General features: G+C 45.6%; 1 protein-coding gene across 1 annotated transcript in view; it reads left to right on the forward strand.

Annotated features, from left to right (window-relative positions):
* Positions 1-16,184, forward strand: part of ANO2 (anoctamin 2) — a 365,356-nt gene extending 349,172 nt beyond the window's left edge. The window contains exons 24-25 of the mRNA XM_060190229.1: positions 13,257-13,362; positions 15,899-16,184. Of these exons, the coding sequence (XP_060046212.1) occupies positions 13,257-13,362; positions 15,899-16,171 (379 nt within the window). The 3' untranslated portion in view covers positions 16,172-16,184. The remainder of the gene's footprint in view (positions 1-13,256; positions 13,363-15,898) is intronic.
* The last annotated feature ends 6,266 nt before the right edge of the window (positions 16,185-22,450 follow it).

Below are 22,450 nucleotides of genomic sequence, written 5' to 3' on the forward strand. Positions count from 1 at the left end.
AGGAAATAATAGAAGAAAATTTCCCAGCCCTAAACAACAGAAAGGACATTAAGATTCAAGAGGCCCAGAGAGTCCCAAACAGAATCAACCTAGACCTGAAGACACCAAAACACATCATAGACACAATGAAAAGAAGCAAGGCTAAAGAAAGGATCCTAAAAGCTGCAAGAGAAAAACAAAAAGTCACATAGAGGGGAAAAATCCATAAGACTATTAGCAGACTTCTCCACTCAGACTCTAAAAGCCAGAAGAGAATTTCAAAATACTTATTGAGCCCTCAATGAAAAAGGGTTTAAATCAAGGATAATAAATCCTGCTAGACTTTCATTCAAACTAGATGGAGGGATCAAAACCTTCTCAGATAGGCAACAGTTAAAGGAAGCAATAATCACCAAGACTCCCCTGAAAGAGGTCCAGAAGACCTCTTATTAACAAGAACATCACCATAATAGTTGCCATATATCAGAGCAAATAAAAAATTGTTGAATAATGGCACTACAATACATTGAATCCATAATATCAATAAATGTCAATGGATTAAACTCACCTATTAAAAGACACAGAATGGGAGGATGGATCAGAGAACACAACCCAACTATATGCTGCATGCAAGAAGCCCACCTGACACAACAAGACAAACACAGACTTAAAGTGAAAGGATGGAAAACAATCATACACTCTAATGGACCACAAAAAAAGGCAGGAACAGCCATTCTCATTTCTGACACAATAGACTTTAAAGTAAATAAAGTAGTAAAAGATAGGCAAGGCCATTACATAGTGATTAGACGATCAATGAAACAAGAAGATTTAACAGTTATTAACATCCATGCACCCAATGAGGTCCCATCTAAATACATCAAACATCTACTGAAAGAACTATAAAAATATATCAATAGTAATACAATAATAGTGGGAGACTCTCTAACACCCTACTCTCACACTTAGATCAATGAGGCAGAGAATTAACAAAATAGCTGGGAATCAGGAAGTAGCGCAGTGGGATAAGTACACGTGGCACAAAATGCAAGGACCAGCATAAGGATCTTGGTTTGAGTCCCCGGCTCCCCACCTGCAGGGAGACAGTTCACAGGCAGTGAAGCAGGTCTGCAAGTATCTATCTTTCCCTCCCCCTCTCTGTCTCCCCCTCCTCTCTCCATTTCTCTGTCCTATCTAACAGTGATGACGACATTAATAACAAGAACAATAATAACTACAACAACAGTGAAAAACAACAAGGGCAACAAAAAGGAAAATAAATAAAAAAGAAACAAAAAAGATAATTAAATGAAGAGATGGACAGACTAGACCTCTTGGATATTTTCAGAGTTATTCACCCCCCAAAACTGGAATACACATTCTTTTCAAATTCATACAGCATATCCTCAAGGATAGACCACATGTTAGGCCACAAAGAGAGTATCAACAATTTCAAGAGCATTGGAGTAAAGCTAACATTCAGTGGAGTAAAGCTAACATTCAACAACAAACAGAAAATTACTAAAAGTCACAAAATTTGGAAACTCAGCATCATGCTGCTTAAGAACCACTGGGTTAGAAAGGCACTCAAGCAAGAAATTCAAATGTTCCTGGAAACAAATGAAAATGACACAAACTATGAAATTATTTGAGACACAGCTAAAGCAGTACTGAGAGGGAAACTCATAGGCATACAAGCACACATTAGAGAACAAGAAAAAGCTCAAATAAACTACCTTACTGCACACCTTAAGGACTTAGAGGAATAGGAACAAAGGAACCCTAAAGCAACCATATGGACTGAAATCACTAAAATTAGAGCATAAATAAACAACATTGAAAATAAGGAACCATACAAAAGATCAGTGAAGCCAAGTGTTGGTTCTTTGAAAAATTAAACAAGATTGACAAACCCCTAGCCAGACTCACTAAAAAATAAGAAAAAAAGAAAGAAAAAAAAAGGAGAAGACTTAAATAAATAGAATTGTAAATAATAGAGGAACCCTCACAACTGACACTACAGAAATCTAGAAAATCACGTGAAACTTCTATGAAGAATTATACACCAACAAGCTAGAGAATCTGGAAGAAATGGAAAAATTCCTAGAAACATATGCCCTTCCTTCCAAAACTGAACCAAGAACTACAAAACCTAAATGTACCAATCACAGACAAAGAAATCAAAACAGTTATTAAAAATCTTCCTAACAACAAAAGTCCTGGACCAGATGGCTTTACAAACAAATCCTACAAAATCTTCAGGAAACAGTTAATACCTACACGCTCCCTTCCACCATCTATGAAGCCAACATCACCCTGATACCAAAAGCAGATAGGGACACACACACAAAAAGGAAAACTACAGACCAATATCTCTGATGAACATAGATGCCAAAATATTAAACAAGATCTTGGCCAACCAGATATAGCAGTATATCAAAAAGATTGTTCATCATGACCAAGTGGGATTTATCCCAGGAATGTAAGCCTGGTTCAACATATGTAAGTCAATCAATGTCATTCACCACATCAATAAAAGTAAAACCAAAACCACATGATTTTCTCAATAGATGCAGAGAAAACCTTTAACAAAATCCAACACCCATTCATGCTCAAAACACTACAAAAAACTGGAATAGGTGGGAAATTCCTCAAGATAGTGGAGTCCATATTCAGCAGACCTACAGCCAGTATCATACTTAATGGTCAGAAGCTGAAAGCATTCCCCCTCAGATCAGGGACTAGACAGGGCTGTCCATTACCACCATTACTCTTCAACATAGTATTGGAAGATCTTGCCATAGAAATCAGGCAAGAAAAAGAAATCAGAGGAATACAGATTGGATGGAAAGAAGTCAAGCTCTCACTATTTTCAGATGATATGATAGTATACATAGGAAAACCTAAAAAAAAAAATCCAGCAGAAAATTACTGGAAGTTGTTAGGCAATATAGCAAGGTGTCATGTTACAAAATCAATGTACAACAATCAGTGGCATTTCTTTATGCCAACACTAAATCTGAAGAAGAGGACATCCAGAAATCACTTCCACTCGCTGTTGCAGCAAAATCAATAAAATACCTAGGAATAAGCCTGATCAAAAAAGTGAAAGACCTGTATACTGAAAACTATTAGTAACTATTCAAGGAGACAGAAAATGATACCAAGAAATGGAAAGACATCCCATGTTCATGGATAGGAAGAATTAATATCAAAATGAATATTCTCTCCAGAGCCATATACAAATATAGTGCAATACCCATCAAAGTTCCACCAAGCTTCTTTAAGAGAATAGAACAAAAACTATAATCATTTATCTGGAAGCAGAAAACACCTAGAATCACCAAAACAATCTTGAGGAAAAGAAACAAATGGAGGCATCACACTCCCAGATCTCAAACTATATTATAAGATCATCATCATCAAAACAGCCTGGTACTGGAACAAAAATATGCACACAGACCAGTGGAACAGAATTGAAAGCCCAGAACTAAACCCCCACACTTATGGACATCTAATCTTTGATAAGGTGGCCCAAAGTATTAAATGGAGAAAGGAGGCTTCCATAAATGCTGCTGGGGAAACTGGGTTGAAATACACAGAAGAATGAAACTGAACCACTTTATCTCACCAGAAACAAATGTCAACTCCAAATGGATCAAGGACCTGGATGTTAGACCAGAAACTATCAAATACTTAAGTGAAAACATTCGTGGAACACTTTCCCACCTAAACCTCAAAGACATCTTTGATGATTCAAATCCAATTGCAAGGAAGAATAAAACAGAAACAAATCAATGGGACTACATCAAATTGAAAAGCTTCTGCACAGCCACAGAAACTATCACACAAGGAGACCCCTTGAAGAATGGGAGAAGATCTTCACATGCCATACATCAGACAAAAGACTAGTAACCAAAACATACAAAGAACTCAGCAAACTTAGCAACAGAAAAGCAAATGACCCCATTCAAAAATGGGCAGAGGATATGAACAGAACATGCACTACAGAAGAGATCCAAAAGGCTAACAAACACATGAAAGATTGCTCCAGGTCACTGACTGTCAAGGAATGCAAATAAAGACAACATTGACATACCACCTCACCCCTGTGAGAATGGCATACATCAAAATGGACAGCAGCAACAGATGCTGAAGAGGTTGTGGGGACACAGGAACCCTTCTGCACTGCTGATGGGAATGCAAATTGGTCCAACATCTGTGGAGAGCAGTCTGGAGAACTCTTACAAGGCTATACATGGACCTTCCATATGACCCAGTAATTCTTCTTTTGGGGATATACCCCAAGGACTCCATAACATCCAACCAAAAAGATTTGTGTACTCCTATGTTCATAGCAGCACAATTCATAATACCTAAAACCTGGAAGCAACCCAGGTGCCCAACAACAGATAAGTGGCTGAGAAAGCTGTGGTATATATACACAATAATTGGGATACTACGAACAATGAGCCCACCTTCTCTGACCCATCTTGGGTGGAGCTAGAAGAAATTATGTTAAGTGAGTTAAGTCAGAAAGGTAAAGATGAGTATGGGATGATCCCACTCATAAACAGAAGTTGAGAAAGAAGAACAGAAAAGGAAACTCAAAGCAGGATTTGACTGAATTTGGAGTAGGGCACCAAAGTAAAAACCCTGGGTTCAGGATGATGGTGGATGTTCGGCTTCACAGGGCGTGGGGGGGATGGGATGGGGCACAGTCTTTTGGTGGTGAGGATGGTGTTTATATATAGTTCTATTAATTTGTAGTCATATAAATCACTATTTAATTAATATGAGAGTGGGAAAATTTATTGAATGTCTCAAACATTTTAATGCACAGACCATAGGCTGAGTCTTTGATAGGTTGACTCTCTTAAAAGCTTAGACAAGGGAGAACAGAAACACCAGGTGGCACAGCTATATACAAATAATGTCAAAGGACATAAATTATTATGATGTTGTATATGATACAGCAAATCCTAACAGGGATATTTCAAAGTTAACCCAATTGCCAAATAATGTGATTATAGCAATGACTATTGCCTTCTTAAATCCTAAGACAGCAGGAACCTCCTGCTTCTTCTATAGAGCCTATATTTCCCCCAGTCCTGGAACCTCTAGGGTGGGGCGCACTTTCCAACATTCTTCTCTCAATTTGTACCAAATGATGTTGCATCCACTGATCCTAACCTAATCAATGCAACGAGTACCACCTCAGCATGCTTCACTTGAGACTGTGTCCAGAGACGTCAGGTGTGAAATGTCAACCCTTCAGTCTCATTACTCGGGTGAGACCTTTCATAGTATTCTCTAATTCCATTCCAGATGGTTCATTTCCTGACAAAGTCCCAAAACCTAGATATAGACCAGGTCCCGTGAGGTAGAGCATATGCTCACATGTATCCATAAATTAAGGCAAAATATATACCTGAAAGCAAAAGTACTCAATAGTGTTAAGTGAGTCATTATAAAATTCATAATGAAATAGTGTCTGTTTAGACTTAGATACCCTCCTCACCTACTTCCTATTACAGTTATCTCACTCACTTCAAAGCTAACCTTATCAAAGCAAGGACTGCAAAAGCTGAATAAGGGCAAGAGACTGGTATACTTTTATGATGATTCTTTAGTCACTATCAGGCCACCCCATCAGCTGGAGCCCTATTTGGGGAGTCCCGAGATTCCCAAACAGATTTTCTAGACCTCGAATAAATCATTCTCTCTGTTGTTACTGGGTCATCTCTATCAGGAACAACAAAGTAGACCCCTTTGTGGGCCACCATTGGACCTTGCCCTCAACTTGGATGAACAATGGTAGAGAATGTTCCATCCTCTGAAGGGAGGCTGGACAACTTACTCTATGCTACACCTGGGGAAGATAGGTCCTGATATTGGGGCAGCTTGGAACATTCCTACTCATGACCACAGAATGTGAGTTCAGATCTACAGCCATGCAGAGGTCACAGGCTCCTAAACTGAATATGGGCCCCAGATCATATCAAATCAATGGGGTTTGCAGTCAACAATATTTATATACCTTTCCCATATTTAGGAGCTACTCTTTTCCTTGAACCTGGTCCTTTTTTCCAGCCATGGCATCATCTCCCCAGACAATAACTTGGACACACCTGCATATCAGATTTCAATCTCAGGGGAAAAAAAAAAGAAAAAAAAAAGGGAGTCAGGCAGTAGTGCAGTGGGTTAAGCGCATGTTGTGCAAAGCGCAAGGACCAGCATAAGGATCCCAGTTTGAGCCCCCGGCTCCCCACCTGCAGGGTAGTTGCTTCACAGGCAGTGAAGCAGGTCTGCAGGTGTCTATCTTCCTCTCCCCTTCTCTGTCTTCCCCTCTTTTCTCCATTTCTCTCTGTCCTATCCAACAACGATGACATCAGTAACTACAACAATAAAACATCGAGGGCAACAGAAAGGAATAAATAAGTAAATATTTTTTAAAAAGAAAAAAAAACCTAGTATAGCCACAGGCCCTTTGGAATATAACTAAAATATGCCTGTTCGCTATCTAAAAAATGGAGACCTCCCTCCTAACTCTTTATCAGCACTATTCCAGCCTTCAGGTTCATGCTTAGTCAACAATTTGGCTTTATATGTTAACTCTCTTTTTAGCCACCAGGTTCCAGATGCTAGCATGATGCCAAATAGACTTCCCTGGACAGCCAACCCCACCAATGTGTCCTGGAGCTCTGATTCCCCAGAACCCTGCCCCACTAGGGAAAGAGAGAGGCAGGCTGGGAGTATGGATTAATCTGTCAATGCCCATGTTTAGCAGGGAAGCAATTATAAAAGCCAGACCTTTCACCTTCTGCACCCCAGAATGACCCTGAGTCCAAACTCCCAGAGGGATAAAGAATAAGAAAACTATCAAGGGAGGGGATGGGATATGGGGTTCTGGTGGTGGGAATTGTGTGGAGTTGTACCCCTATTATCCTATGGTTTTGTTAGTGTTTCCTTTTTATAAATAAGAGGGAGAGAAAAAGAGAGAGAGAGAGAGAGAGAGAGAGAGAAGGAGAGAGAGAGAGCTAGAGAGAGAGAGGTTTGGGAGGGAGAGGGGAAAGGGAGAGGGAGAAGAAGAAGGAGAGGGAGAGGGAGAGGGAGAGGGAGAGGGAGAGGGAGAGGGAGAGGGAGAGGGAGAGGGAGAGGGAGAGGGAGAGGGAGAGGGAGAGGGAGAGGGAGAGGGAGAGGGAGAGGGAGAGGGAGAGGGAGGAGCTGAGCTTGACTGCAAGAAGCAGAGGCATCTCTGTAGCTAGCTCCCAAGGCAGTGTCCAAACTGCTTCCATGGTGGGTAATACAGCTTGTCCTGATTTTCTGGCAAGTAGTGTTGGGAACTCCATGACCCATCTTCTTCGCTTCCTGGGAGTGACCTCTGGAAATGGATGTGCCCAGATTGAACGGAGGTCTCAGGCTCCACCTTGGATGGAGGTATCTTAAAAATAACAAGTCAGGACAAGACTCCAGCAGCCTATTTGAGATGCATTCCCAACATTCCCAACATTCCGGGTCCAGTGTTGGCCTGAGCCACCTAACTGTCTCACCAGACACAGGGCCACCCTATAAACAGTCTTGTGACATCATTCTGCTGACATGATTTCCAGCTGGCTGACAGGGTCACAGGGCCACCGTGGCCCCAGAGGAGGGCTGAGCCCAGGGCTCCTGTCCCAGAGAAAGGGAGCAGATAGAGCAGTGCAGGATACCGCAGAGGATCTGGGTCCAGAAGTTGAGCAGCCCACCTGAGCCTAGGCAGCAGCATCTGGGGTTGGCTCCTGCTAGAATTTGCTGCAAGGCCTGCCTTCTTTCATGCCCCAAGGCCCTATGGAAAGCCTTCAAAGGGAACAGGTTCCCTCCCAATTTCAGGACAGCCCTGCCCTCCTCTCAGCTCCTCCACCCCAAACCCAGAGGCAGTGAGCTGCTTTTCCAAGGATTGTCTTTCGTGATTATATCCACCCCTGGATTAACTGGCTTCTCATTAGTTCCTAATTGCCTGGACTCCTTTCCCTTGCTGAAGGCGGTTTTTAAGTAGCACAGCCAGTATTAAAATGTTGAATATAATTATGTGCAGTGTTAATATGACGCTAATTTCCATGAAGACTATTAATTTGTTTCTTTTACATACCACTCTTCAGGGTTGTGAAATTGACTTAGGCACTGATTCATAATGTTAACTAAAACTTAATTTAAAAAAAAACAATAAAATGACAGTTAAATGAAAAATGCTACCCGGAAAGGGAGATTTCTCAGCAGTAGTGCAGCAGACTTGTACAGCTGTGTCCCCAGAAATCTAAGGTTCAGCCCTTCCCACCATCATATGTCAGAGCTGAGCAGCTCTCTGTTCCCTTTCTAGAAAGAGATAGAGACAGAGAGTTAGAAAGAGACCACAGCATCAAAGCTTCCTTTAGTGTAGTGAGGACCCAGGTTCAAGTCCCTGGTTCCTAGCTGCAAGAGGGAAGCTTTCTGGAGGTTTCTCTCTGTCTCTCACCTTTATTTTTCCCTCCTCTCTCAATTTCTCTCTGTCCTAGCAAATAAAAGAGGAGAAACAAACAGAGAGAAGAGAGAAAAGCTACCAGGAGCAGTGGATTTGTTGTGCAGGCACCAAGTTCCAGAGATAATAATACTGGTGGCAAAAAAAAAAAAAAGTTAATGTTGCTATTAATTGCATCTTTTCCTTTTGAAATGATGAAACTTTTAACTCTAAAAGTAATTCTGTGTGTGTGTGTGTGTGTGTGTGTGTAAAAAAAAAGATTAAGACTTTCTTCTCAGTCACATTCCTATGATTCCTCCCCTTTTAAAATCTTTTTTATTGTTATTGATTTATTTATAAAATAAAAAAATATCAACAAGACCATAGGATAAGAGTGGTACGCTTCCACACAAGTCTCACCACCAGAGTTCTGTATCCTATCCCCTCCCTTGAAAACTTTCCTATTCTTTATCCCTCTGGGAGCATGGACCCAGGGTCATTATGGGGTGAAGAAGGGGGAAGGTCTGGCTTCTGTAATAGTTTCTCCACTGAACATGGGCACTGGCAGGTTAATCCATACTTCAAGCCTGTCCCTATCTTTCCCTAGTAGGGCAGGGGTCTGTAAAAGTGGGGCTCCAGGGTATAGTGGTGAGATCCTCTGGGCAAGTCAGTTTGTCATCATGGTAGTATCTGCAACTTGGTGGCTGGAAAAGCATTAAAATAAAAGTAGAACAAATTGTTTAATAGGAATCTAAAGACAAGAATACAGCAGATGAGTTTTGGAATCTCCATTTTGGAAAAAGCTAATAGGTCTATTTTAGGTATATTCTAAGAGGCCCATAGCTTTACTAGTTTGTGCTTGAGCATGACAGTTAACATGTGGGTGGACCAAAGGTATTGTCTGGGGAGATGGTATCAGAGTTGGAAATAGGACTAGAAAGCTAGAATAGCTCCCAAATATGGGAAGGGTATATAAGTATCATTTTGTGGTGTTTATTTTGTTGTTGTTGTTGTTGTTGGTTTTTTTTAGGTTTTTCTACATGCTTGCTGTTTTGGGTCACTGCAAACTATTGCGTGTGTTTGCTTTAAGGTGTACATTTTCCCCTAATTTATGGGTTCATGTGCACATGTGTTTTGTATCATGGACCCTGATCTATATCTAGGTTCATGCAGCTTTGTTAGGAGGTGCCCAACCTGATATGGAATTGAGGAGTCCTATGAGTTAGGAACGGTCTCACCAGAGTGCTGGAGCTGAAGGGTTGACATTCCACGCACGCCTGGTGTCTCTGGACACAATCCGAAGTGAAACATGTTGAGGTGGTGCTTGTTGCTTTGATTTGGTTGGGCTCAGCAGATGCAGTATCAAATTGTATGCAGGGAGACAAGCCATGTCCTGGAGTTTCCAAGACTGGAAAGTATGGGTTTTATAGAGAATGGGGAGGGTTCCTCCTGTCTTAAAGTTAAAGAAGGGAATAGATAATTATTGTTGTAACCAAGTTATTAGGGAATTTGGTTTACCTTGAAAATTCCATGGTTAGGACTTGCTGTCTCATACAAGACCTTATCATGATTTATGCCACTTAATGGTATTTACATAGAGCTGTATCTTATATAGTGACATGAGCAGTTGCTTCCATATATATATTTAATGCCACCAAGGTTATGGCTGAGGCTCAGTGCCTACATTATAAATCCACACCTCCCAGCAGCCATTTTTTCCTCTTTTTTTTTTTCTATTTAAACTTGATAGGACAGAGAGAAAATGAGATGGGGTGGAGAGGATGAGAGGAAGGGAGGGAAGGAAGGAGTGGGGGAGAAAGTGGGGCACCATGCAGCTCATGAAGTGTCCACCTGCAGGTGGAGAGCAGTGTCTGGATCATGGGTCCTTGTGCATGGTAATTGTGCACTCAAGTGGATGCCCCAAACCTGGCCTTACTCCTGTTATTCTCACAATGACAGATTCATTTAAGCCCTTTACCACCCGGACTTGTGTGGACATTCCTAGTATTAAAGTAGATTAGAGCCTTCTTTACTTAACATCTCCCCCAGAGTCTGTGAAAATATTGGATAAGCCTTGCTTCTTAGGATGATTATTTTTTAATTATGAAATCAAGCTGATATTGGAATGTAAACAGGGAGTCATTTACCTTATGGCCTGGGCTTACTGGAATCAGTGTTTTTCAAACTGTGAGTCATGGTTCATTAAGTGGGTTATGAAATCACTTTACTGGGTTATGGTCAGCATTTTTAAGATAGAGGATAGGATAGAATAAAAATTGAAATAGAAGAGAATAGGAAAATATCTGTACATTGCACACGGTAGGACTAAGTATTGTGTAATTCTTTATTTCAGTGATACACCCAGATGTCTTCACCCATGTCACGGACCTTTTATTTCTACTGCAGGTCACAGTTTCTTTTTTTTAATTTGTAGATAGAAACAGGGGGGGGGGAGAGAGGAGGAGAGAAAGAGAGAGGAGAGAAAGAGAGAGAGCTCTAAAGATTAGGCAGTGATGCACCCAGGTTCGGGTCCCCACTACTCACTTGTAGGGGGGAAGCTTCACAAGTGTTGAAGCAGGTCTGCAGGCATTTTTCTCTCTCCCTCCCCTCTCAGTTTCTCTTTGTCGTGTCCAATAAATAGAAGGAAAAAAAAAAGGAACAAATGGCCACTGGTAGTGGGGAATGCATAGTGTCAGCTCTAAGTCCCAGCAATAACTGCTGTGGCAATTAAAAGACGGGAGAGGTAGACACCACAGCATAGAACTGTCCTTTACTGTTGTGGGGGCCAGGCTCCAACCTGCCTCATGCACATGGCAGAGTAGCGCTCTTTCCAGGTGAGCTACTTCCCAGACCTAGACCACAGTGTTGAAAGGTCAGCATTGGAGCGAGGATGTCCATGGAGGTGAGCTCCATCCAATGTGTGCTTGCTGATGCTTCCTGCACCCAGCTGGCTCCCCTTTCTCTCCTGAGCAGGCCCCAGCCCAGGCGCTCAGAGGGAGGAGCTCCCCATGTGGGGCTGTTGGTACGTATCTCCCCCCAGATCTTCCAAGAGATGGTGGATACACCCTCATTAGATTCAAAACATGTTTGGGATATTCAGGCAGGGCCACTGACCGCAGGGAGTGAGAGGCAGAGATAGGACCAGCGCTCAATTAGGCACGGATTCTTTCCTGGGTGTAGAGCTCAGGGGTGGGCAGGGGCTCTCACATGAGGGCCATAAGCAGCTGTTCCCTCCCCATTCATGCTGGAGAGGGAGGGAAACCTCAGGCCAAGGGCTGGAGAAGACTCTTTTACCCTGGGTCCTAGGAGGGTGGTGGCATCTGGGTGCCCTCCCCCACAGAGATACCTCTCCCACTGTGCCCTCCACCACTCTGATCTGGAGCTGGTTGTGTGACTACTGTGGCCAGGGATGGCTGTGGTGAATCCCATGGTGTTGTACTGGGCTGCAGGGAGCTCTGCTTTCTATCCAGATCCCACCCTGGCCCGCCAGCAACAGCTGCCCTCAGCTGCTGGAAGAGGGTTGGGTTGGGGGTTTTTGGAGAGGGGGGAGCCCCCAGCCTCCCTCCCAGCCCAAGTCATCTCTGTCAAGTCCAGGCCTTGCTTGCTTCTCTGCTCTCTGCCACCAGCTTGATTGCTGTGTCTTTTCAAAGCCTGTTGTGTCTTTTCAAAGCCTCTTGCTTTTTTCTCATCTTACCCACACTTCTCCCAGAGTGACTGGATGGCCTCCCTGCTTTAAGAGGCAGCTTTCCTATCAGCTAGTTCTCTGGGGCAGGGGAGGGGCCAGAGCACACCCATCTCTGAAACCCCACCCAGGCTTCAACTGTGGACAGGTGCCCTGTAACCACAGCAGGCACACCTAGGCTGACTCTGATGCAGTTCCTCACCTGGACTCCTGCCCTGCCCAGGTGGTTCACTTTCTTTTTTTCCTCCTGCGCAGGCTGTCCCAAAGACTTGATGGAGAAACTTCCAGAAGAGCTCCTTGCTGGGTGATTCACACTCGAACCTTGTCAATCCAGATCTCCTTTGCCCATCCTGGCTTCCCTTCAGCAGTCCCTGCAGGCCAGGGGGTGGCCTAGTGTCATCCCCTCCCGCTCCCCTAGCCCAGGGCCTGCTTGGTTTTCACTGAGAGCAGGTCCCCAGATCCACTGCTCCACCTTCTGCCAGGTCAGAAGCTGCAGGGAAGTGGCTGCAACCAGAGAGCAGCCCCTCCCCTCTTAGGGGCAGCCCAGGGTGGTCTTCAGGTACCTGCTCTTCACTGAGTCCCAGGACTTCTGATAACAGCTGAGATGTCTGGGGGGTTGCCCTTCCCATCTGTCATTAGGCAGGCTGGTGGGAATCAAGACAGACTCACTTTTCTCCTGGAATCTTCTAGAAGAAGTGTAGGTGAATGTTGGAAAGAGAGTAATAAAAGTTATTTCTAGGCTGACCTTAGTCTTTATTCTGCCCTTCCTTCCTCCCTCTATTTATTTATTTGTTGAATAGAAACAGGGAGAAACTGAGAAGGAAAAAGAGATAAAGAAAGACAAAGACACCTGCAGACTTGCTTCACTGCTCATAAAGCTTCCCCCCTGCAGGTGGGGAGTGGGGGTTTGAACCTGGATCCTTGCACATGACAATGTGTACTTAACTGGTTATTGTTTCACTGTCCTGCTCTCCCTTTTCCCTTCCCTTTCCCTTGTTTCTTTTTGTCCCTGATCATGTGTTTGCAGGACTTTGCTTGCTGCTCAGACCCTGGAGGTTTCACCCAGAGAAATTCCAAACCCCCCTCCCCAATCTCAACACTGCATTCCTTTCTGCTCAGGTTTAAGGATTACCGAGAGCCACCATGGGCCCCCAACCCATATGAGTTCTCCAAGCAGTACTGGTCCGTCCTGTCTGCCAGACTGGCTTTCGTCATCATCTTTCAGGTGAGTCCCCAAGGTCAGCACAGGCCAGCTGACCTCCAGGCTGTAGGATGAAAGGCCTCCTCGCCTGCCCTACCTGTATGGGTTGCCCTGACCCTGGGGGACAAATGTGCAGAAGCAGGTGACCCTGGGCCCTGCAGAGGGCTCCCCATAGCTGCTGGGCATTGCAGAAGAAGACAGGCTCCATCAGGCCACAAGACAGCTGTGCAGAGAGGTGCAGGGTGGATAAGAGACCAGAGTCTCAGCCCCAGTGTAGACACATAGCCTCCCATCCACCGGCCCCTGGAGACCTTGAAAGGGCTCGAGTTTAGATCCTTTCCCCAGCATCCCTCTCACTCCTTTGTCAGTGTGGACTGGGCCCCAAGATATCTGTCCAGGAAGTCTCCAGAGTCACCAAGTCCCCCACTGAACAGCAAACTCAAGTTGGTGATTCCTATCTCCCACAATAACCTCGGTTCCAGTTGCCTGCCCCCTCAGATTCTCTTAGTGACTAGGACTCCCATTGTCATCCCAGGTCCTGCTAGCCTGTCCTGAGACTCTCCACAGCTTTTGTATTCTCAGTGGCAAATCTCTGGGGGACTCTAAGGTATCCTGCCTCCAGACCCCAGCCAGGGAATGAAGGAACCCATCGGCTAGGCTTTCAGCTGAAGGAGAGGAAGTGGTCATTCTTCCTTTACAGTGCTGGCCAACATGCCAGAGATCTGAAACCTGGCTCAACTGTCCCCTTAGGAGTCTGTCTCCTCACATCACCATGTGTCGTATGTTACCTGCTCTCACACAAGGAGTAGCCGTTAGCTGTCCTGATGGAGTCCCTCCAGAGTCCTGGGGGCAGTAGGTTCCCAGCATCTCCCCCTGCACCCCTTAGAGCATGGGGGCTCAGGATTGAGTTGGGGGTGAGAGGAGTTATGGGGCATAGAAGACAGGAATGCTCTGGTCATCACCCTCTGGGCCCGGTCTCTGCCCTCCTCCCCCAACAGGGAGAAGACCAAAAAGCATGTACTGACAAGCAGCAAGACCACCATAGGGGGAGAGGGTGATGGGTAGATAAGCAGTGCATGGGGGTTTAGGGGAGTAGATGGGGGGGGGGAATGACACAGGAAGTGTTCCCAGGAAAGGTCATGGTGCCCAACCTATGTTCACAAAAGCAGGGAGATGGCTGGGGGGGGGGGGCAGTGACAATTATGAGGGGCTGGGGAAGCAACATCATGACTCTGCAAACAGACCTTCATATCTGAGGCCTCAAAAATCTCATGTTCAATCCCCTGAACCACCAGAAGCCAGAAATGAGCAGTGCCCTGGCAAAAAACCAAACACATAAACAAAAGAACAAAGCAAAAGCAAGCAAAAGTAAATGTGCAGAAAACTTCCAACTGACCAATCAGAGTTGGAGACTCTGACCAGACAGACAGTGGGACCAGAGAGGTGGGGATCCCCAGGAGACAGTGACTGAGGGATAAGGGGTAGGGGGTGGGGAGGGGCAGCTGAAAGCCAGAATGGACTTAAAAAGCTTGTTTCTCAAGTAGAGGACAGGGCAGGGGTGGGGGCAGGGTTATAGGGGTCAGCATCCAGGTGGGGAAAACCAGAGGGTGCCATGGACACTGTTGTTAAAATTTCTAGCCGGCTGGGCTAGCTTCACAGGTGGGTAACATAGATGCGGAGACATACAGCTGGGCAGCGAAGCTGTTATTTCTTTATTCAGGAACAACGATTCATAAACTAAACCAAACTAATCACCAAACAGAACTCTGCTGTCTCTTTGCGGCGACGCAAGCACTCTCTCCTACTCTGGAACTCAGGAACTCTCTCTTACTCTCGAACTCTGAAACTCTCGCACTTTGGAACCCTCTCTCGGGGTTCCTCAGGGCGGGGCCAAGCAGGCCCGCGAAACTAACAGGACTGATCCAATTCTCTTGGCGGGGGAGAACTAGAACCCAATGTAAAGCATACAACAGGACACTTCCCAGAAGATTGTACAACATGTGGGCCTAGAGGCTATGTGAGCAGGAAGCAGGGTCTGGGATGGAAGGAAGGAGGGTCAGAAGCAGTAGACAGTGGGGGATGGCTCACCCACTAGAGTGTATGCTCTGTCAAGAGCAAGGACTCGGGCTTGAGTCCCCCGTCACCATGTGGGTGCACTACACGCAGAGGAAGCTTCACGAGTGGTGGAGCAGTGCTGCCACGTCTCTCCTTTTCCTCCTTTCTCACCCTCTTATCTGGAAAAAAAATTCTTCTGGGAGTGGTAGAATCATGTAGACATGAAATCCCAGAGAAACCCTGGTGGCAAATAAAGCAACAAAACAAGAAAGGCAGCAGCCGGCCCTTGGGAACCTGGCTCACTGGGACACGACTGGTTTACTCCTCATGGCAGCTCTGGAGGGAAGGATGGTCTTCCACCTTCTCCCCATGGGGACTTGGGGGACAGTTAGCTGCTGGCTGAGGCCACCCTCTGCAGACCCCATGAGGGATCGGGTCATGGAAGGAAGTCAGGGTGGGTGCCCACTGGGTGAGTCTCACTTCCCTGCCCCTCACTTCCCTGTAGAACCTCGTCATGTTCCTGAGTGTCCTCGTGGACTGGATGATCCCAGACATCCCCACGGACATCAGCGACCAGATCAAGAAGGAGAAGAGCCTGCTAGTGGACTTTTTCCTGAAAGAGGAGCACGAGAAACTGAGGCTTGCGGACGAGCAGGCCCTGCGGAGTCAGGGTGGCAGGCGAGGGAGCGGGAGTAGCAGGGCCCCCAGCTCTGCACCCTCTGCCCACAGCCACCGACGCAGCATCACGCCCAGAGGGTCCCAGCACACCAATGTGTGATGGCCACCAGCCCCATGCAGGGGGACCTCAGGCAGGAGAGCAGGCAGCTGCCCAGATCTGACCTCAGGGGTCTCGAGAAAGTGTGTGTGTGTGTGTGTGTGTGTGTGTGTGTGTGTGTGTGTGTGTGTGAGAGAGAGAGAGAGAGAGAGAGAGAGAGAGAGAGAGAAAGAGAGAGAGAGAGAAAGAGAGAACGAGAGAGAGAGAGAGAATGAGAGAGAGAGAGAGAGAGCAAAATAGAGGAGGGATGAGTGCTAGAAGAGAAAGATGATGCTGCTTTTCAGAAACTTCAAGCTTGAGTTTCTCCTTTTAGGTCCTCTTTCGAGATGTGTCCATCTGGGGGGCTCGGCACCCCCACCCCCTGAGTCAGTGAAGGATGTGCACCTCTAGCCCAGTTTCCAGGTGCTGCGAGTCCTCTCTGTGTCCCCTCAGAAACCAGCTTCATCCAGGCTGAGCAAGAAGCCCAGAGCCCAATCCCCTTTCAACCCCTCTCCACCATCTCTTCCCAAGGACTCTCCCGGGCTCTCAGCCTGGGTGTGTGGGAGTGGAGGGACAGGGCTGAGAACTGTGGGCTGGGGGCCTGGTGAGATCCCATGCCGGATCTGTGTCCAGGTCATGTCACAGGTATGCTTTGAGCTAAATGCACCTAACCACCATTCTATGCAGGTCCAGACTGAATAAACGGGAACATTCTTTATAAAGCTTCCTCTCCTTGTCTTTGGTCCTCTTTCTTTTTTCCTTTTTTTTTTTCCTCCAGGGTTATTGCTGGGGCTCGGTACCTGCACTATGAATCTGTGAATTCACTGCTTCTGGAGGCTGTTTTTCCCCTTTTGTTGGCCTTGTTGTTTATTGTTGTTGTTGTTGTTATTGCTGTCATTATTGTTGAATAGGACAGAGAGAAATCGATAGAGGACGGGAAGACAGAGGGGAGAGCTAGACACCTGCAGACCTGCTTTTCTACTTGTGAAGGGACCCCCCACACACAGGTGGGGAGCCAGGGGCTGTTTGGTCCTCTTTCTATACTGATATTTCCTGAGCTTCTGAGCCAGGAGTTATTTTGCAGCCTAGACCTAACAGAACATAAGAGACAAATTCCCTGCTTCATGGAACCTCATATTCTGAAGAGAAACAAACAAAACACAATGCAGGTCTAGTACTTTAGAGAGTACAGGATGCTGAGGAATAATCAAGTGGGAGAAAAGAGACAAAGGTAAGGGACTGACCATTGCGTATAAGGATTAATGGTTAGGAAGGGGTGGTAGGAAGTGGTGGTGCACCTGGAAGAGTCCACATGTTACCAGGTTCAAATCTTAGTTTCTAGCCTGGAAGAGGGATGCTTCACAAGTGGCAGAGTAATGCTGCAAATGTCTCTTTTCTGTCTCACCCGCTATCAAAAAAGTGAGCAGTGAAAGTAATAGAATCATACAGGAACCAAGCCCTATCAATAATTCTGGTGGGAAAACAAGAATGAATGACAAGGGGTGAAGTGAGAGCTCTCTCAGTAGAGCACACATCTTACCATGCATGAGGACCCAGGTTAAAAACATAAGTAAGAAGCCCTCCTGCCTTTTTAATACTGTCATATTTGCTCTTTAGTTGACCGAGAACATCCTCAGATTTTTTTTTAACAAGGTGGTGGGGAGTCAGGTGTAGCACAGCAGGTTAAGTGCACGTGGCGCAAAGTGCAAAGACCTGCATAAGGATCCCGGTTTGAGCCCCGGCTCCCCACTTGCAGGGCGTTGCTTCACAAGCAGTAAAACAGGTCTAAAGGTGTCGATCTTTCTCTCCTCCTCTCTGTCTTCCCCTCCTCCTTTCATTTCTCTCTGTCCTATCTAATAACAACAACATCAATAACAACAACAATAATAACTACAATAATAAAAATAATGGGCAACAAAAGGGAAAATAAATAAATATAAAAATAGTTTAAAAAAAAAGGTGGTATAAAAGCTGCTACCAAGTTCTCTTCATGACTCGGGTACCCCCTCTCTCTATCTATTAAAGGTCATAGCTGAGTCTTTTCACCATTTTGGGGAGGGAGTTTTCCGAGACCAGCTGGTTCCCCTGTTCTGGGGCAGCCCCCACAAAGTGACTAGTCATTGCCCAATTTGTCTCAAGTCAAGGGAATCCTAGCAGACTCCCCCAGGTCCACAACACTGTGGGACTGGCTTTGATCTCCCCCACAACTCAATCCTTCCCTCTCCTCAATTCTCCTTTCCATCCCTGTCCCCACATCACCCCTTGCTATTCTGGGTCACAAGACATGCTCCCCAGGAAGTCTCCTGAATTTAAGTATGCAGAACTATGTCTTAGAGTCTGCTTTCCAAGAACCCAGCCTAAGACAGAGGGCCTTGGCTTCTGTGTTGGGGTGAGGACTTGGCTCAGTTGGCCATTCTCCAGTCACTGTTCTTCCTTTCCAGACATTGTGACTACCACAATTCTCCTTACTCTTCTGTGTTGGGAAATTGTGCAGATGTGGTCGAACATTGGCAGGGCCCACAAACCACTATATTTCTATGCAAGTATTATTTACAGATATCCACCATGTTATCCCCTCAGGATATTGCTAATTGAGTTAAAACCATTGCAGCAGTTGCTAAGGACGCTTCCACCTTCCCAACATGCCTTTTGCCTCTCTCCACCCCCTTTCCTAGCCAATCCTGTCCCGACTTGCCACTTCTGGAATTCTCCCATAAAAGCCTCTCCTATTTCTGCTTTCACTCTCTTTGCTCTTTTCTCTTCTGTGACCCGACCTAGAGAAGGGCTCGTGGGCATAATGGGAGGTGGCCATTTTGCTAGCTCCACGTGGCCTGAACCACTGTGCTCACACTCAATTCTGGGCCATTTGTGTGAATAAAGATTTGCTTTCCCACTCCGCCACAAATTCCTGGTCTCTTCTCTCTCCCCCGCGATGAAACCCAACACACAACACTGTAGGACTGGCTCTGATCTCTCCCACAACTCAGTCCTTCCCTCTCCTCAATTCTTCTTTCCATCCCTGTCCCCAAATCACCCCTTGCTATTCTGGATCACAAGACATGCTCCTCAGGAAGTCTCCTGAATATAAGTATGCAGAACTATGTTTTAGAGTCTGCTTTCCAGGAACCTAGCCTAAGACAGAGGGCCTTGGCTTCTGTGTTGGGGTGAGGACTTGGCTCAGTTGGCCATTCTTCAGTCACTGTTCCTCCTCTCCAGACACTGTGATTACCACGATTCTCTTTGCTCTTCTGGACTTGCAGAGAGACACCCTCTGGAATCAGCCTGATTGTTATTTTTTCTACATCTTCTTTGAGCTCTCCTGCCTTAGTGCTAGGATGGTTTTTCAAAAATGTATTCTTATAATTCAAAAAAGTTCAGAGAGAGAGACATGTCTTGATAGGCATTTCCTCTGCAAGGAGCCTGGAATAGGAGGGGTGAGTGCATATGTTTATACGGGCATCACCTTTACAGCTCTGAAAAGTGTTCTTCCAGCCTAGGAATGAAGCCAGAGTGTCCAACCCAGCTGTTCTGGTTATGTTAAGAAAATACTGCACTCTTAGGTTGACTTCCCAATGTTTTCCAGCACACCCACCATCTTCTTTCTCAACCCTCTGTGTCTAGATCCTCTTCTCTGAAAGAATAGAATGTCCTCTTGCTCTTTATTCCTACCTCTCTCTCAGTCCTTACCTGTAGTTTTCAATTTATTATTCTGGAAGAAGTAACCTCTTACTTGTTTGAATTCTTTGTAGATAATCTCTAAGAGAAGTGAGGGCTTTCCTAACTCCTGGTAGTTCTAAAAAATATATAATATTTTATTTATTTATTAATGAGAAACAGAGGAGGAGAGAGTGTTGGTATGCTTCTAATTCTGCTTCTAAGACCTTCTGTTTTGAGTTAGATTTGCTTGCATTGCTTAATGCTGTGGTCTATTTACATAATCACTGTTTTACTGAGACCTGACCTGCCTGCAGGGCACTGGTTTAATCCCACTGGTTCGAACTCTCTTTTCACTCTGCCCCCTCTCCTAGTCACACCCTGTTTTCCACCATTTAATCCCCACTGGTTCATGCTCTTTTTCCTTCTCTCCAACCCCTATCCTATGTACTTCCTCTGACCTGACACTTCCACTTCGGGAGATATACAGGACAGGATTTTCTAATAAATAGAGATTAGATTACACTGATTGCACTGCATCCCTACAAGTCAATAAAGATTGAACTGCGTCTGAACTCAGCCATGAGTCCCTGGTCATCTCTCTCCCAACCGCGAATCTAGCCTAGTATCTGGTGCCCGAAAAGGGACCAGCAAGAGAAAAAGAGCCAGACATCACTCTGGTACATGTGCTGCCAGGGATTGAACTCAGGACCTCCTGCTTGAGAGTCTGATGTGCCACCTCCCGGACCATGATTCTACTCTTCTGCTGCTTGAAGGATGTGCTTTCCAAAACAGTCCCCTTAATAGGGGATGAGTAGCTCAGTTGGCATTGATAACTAGTCTCACTTCCCAGGTTTACTGATCTCCTTACCATTCACAACCAGGTTCTGAGCCTGAGTACCACAGATCTGAATGTCAGCTCAATTCAAGTAGGCATAACCTAATTTACCACTGTTATTTTTTTAACATTTTTTTTTCTGTGTGAGAAATTTTCCTTTTATTGGGGGGTGGTGGTGGTTATTGATTAACAGTAAATACAGTTGCTGGTACATGTGTAAGCTGTCTCAGTTTTTCTGCAAAACACTCTCACCTCCAGCCTGGGTCCTCCTCCGCCATTATGCCCCCCCCCCCCCCGCAGTCCTTTACTTTGGTTTGATACACCAACTCCAGTCCAAGTTCTGCTTTGAGTTTCCCCTTCTGTTCTTATTTCTCAACTTCTGTCTATGAGTGAGCTCATCCCATATTCATTATTCTCTTTCTGGCTTATCTCACTTAACACTTTCTGTTTTGCAGAAGAAAAAATGGCATGGAAAAATTTAAAAACAGATTTAGTATGACTCTTTGTGGCAGGAACTTTAGAGTTTTGTTTTTATAAGGACTTTTTTATTTTTGGTCACTGAGGCTTCATTACTCAGGACTGGCTTTCAGACAGAGAGTCCCTGACACTGAAGCTTCCTTCAATGTAATGGAGGCTCTGCTCAAACCTGGGTCTTGTACCTGAAAAATGAGCATACTATCCAACTGAGCTATTTTGATGGCATATAAGTATGTTTCAATTTACAGAAATTCAAACATTGTTCCTCAAAAATAACCAGTAGGTGATGTTAAGTGCCTGCTATATCCTCTCTTGCCCCTGCTCACAAAGCTAGCTCACCTGCTGGGTCTCCATAGAGGGCGCCAGAGAGCAGACCCTTTAAGACAACCACAAGCTAGAACCAGGCAATGCAGATGTTTCCTCTGTTGCACCTCTGGCTAGCTGCTGACTCCCCCCCCCCCCCATTTCCCTGCCCAGTTGTCAATAGCAGAACCTCAGAGTCACAGCCCCTCAGAACCAGACTAGAAGACGTTATAACCAGGACTCCCCCAAAGGCTATGGGACCCACTCATTCTCCTGAGCTTCCTGGGGTTCCCTTTGTGGAGGGGGAAAGCCAGGTGAAAAGCCAAGTGGGAATCTGAATTGACAGCTCTACATATGAGGGCAGGAGCCTTCATGTTTCATTGCCCCACCTTTCTCTGATTTCCTATCCATCTACCAGGCCAAGGGGTCAGGACAGAGGGCTTCCAAACCAGGATGTCTTCCTCAATTAGAGGAGCGAAGCCACAGAGGCTGAGGGAACTGGGCAATTTTTTGACATGCATCCCACATCAGAATCCTCTTCCCGTCTCCCCCTAGCACGAGAGGCTCTCCGTGACCTGCCTTTAATTCTTCAGAGAACATGTGTCAGCTCCCATCAGGAACCACATCTGCTGGGCCTGAGGGAAGCTGCTGCTTGAGAAACAGATGAGGCTGCTACAAAAGGCCTCTTTGCCCCTTTTTCGTGGGCCTCCCAACTATGGCGCTCCCAGCAGTGTGTTTCCCGGTCTGCCTGAGCAACTTCAAACTTGGTTTTCTTTAACTGCCAATTCCTGACTTCACTCGGCTCCATCTGTCACTTTTGATCCTTCTTTTCCTTCCTCCCTCGATTTACTGCCCCATGGACTTTTAGACACTGGGGCTTTTCCTCTTAATCTGTCTCCTCAGTGGCCTCCAAGTCCTTCCAGAAACTCCTCAGAAGCAACCCCCCATGCTGATGGGCAACACATGTTGAGTCCTTTTCAATATCATTGTGTCAAGTGTAGGTGGTGTGGTTAACATGAGCAGACTCTGCT

The sequence above is a fragment of the Erinaceus europaeus genome, chromosome 4 (assembly GCF_950295315.1).
Source record: "Erinaceus europaeus chromosome 4, mEriEur2.1, whole genome shotgun sequence".
Taxonomy (NCBI): Eukaryota; Metazoa; Chordata; class Mammalia; order Eulipotyphla; family Erinaceidae; genus Erinaceus; species Erinaceus europaeus.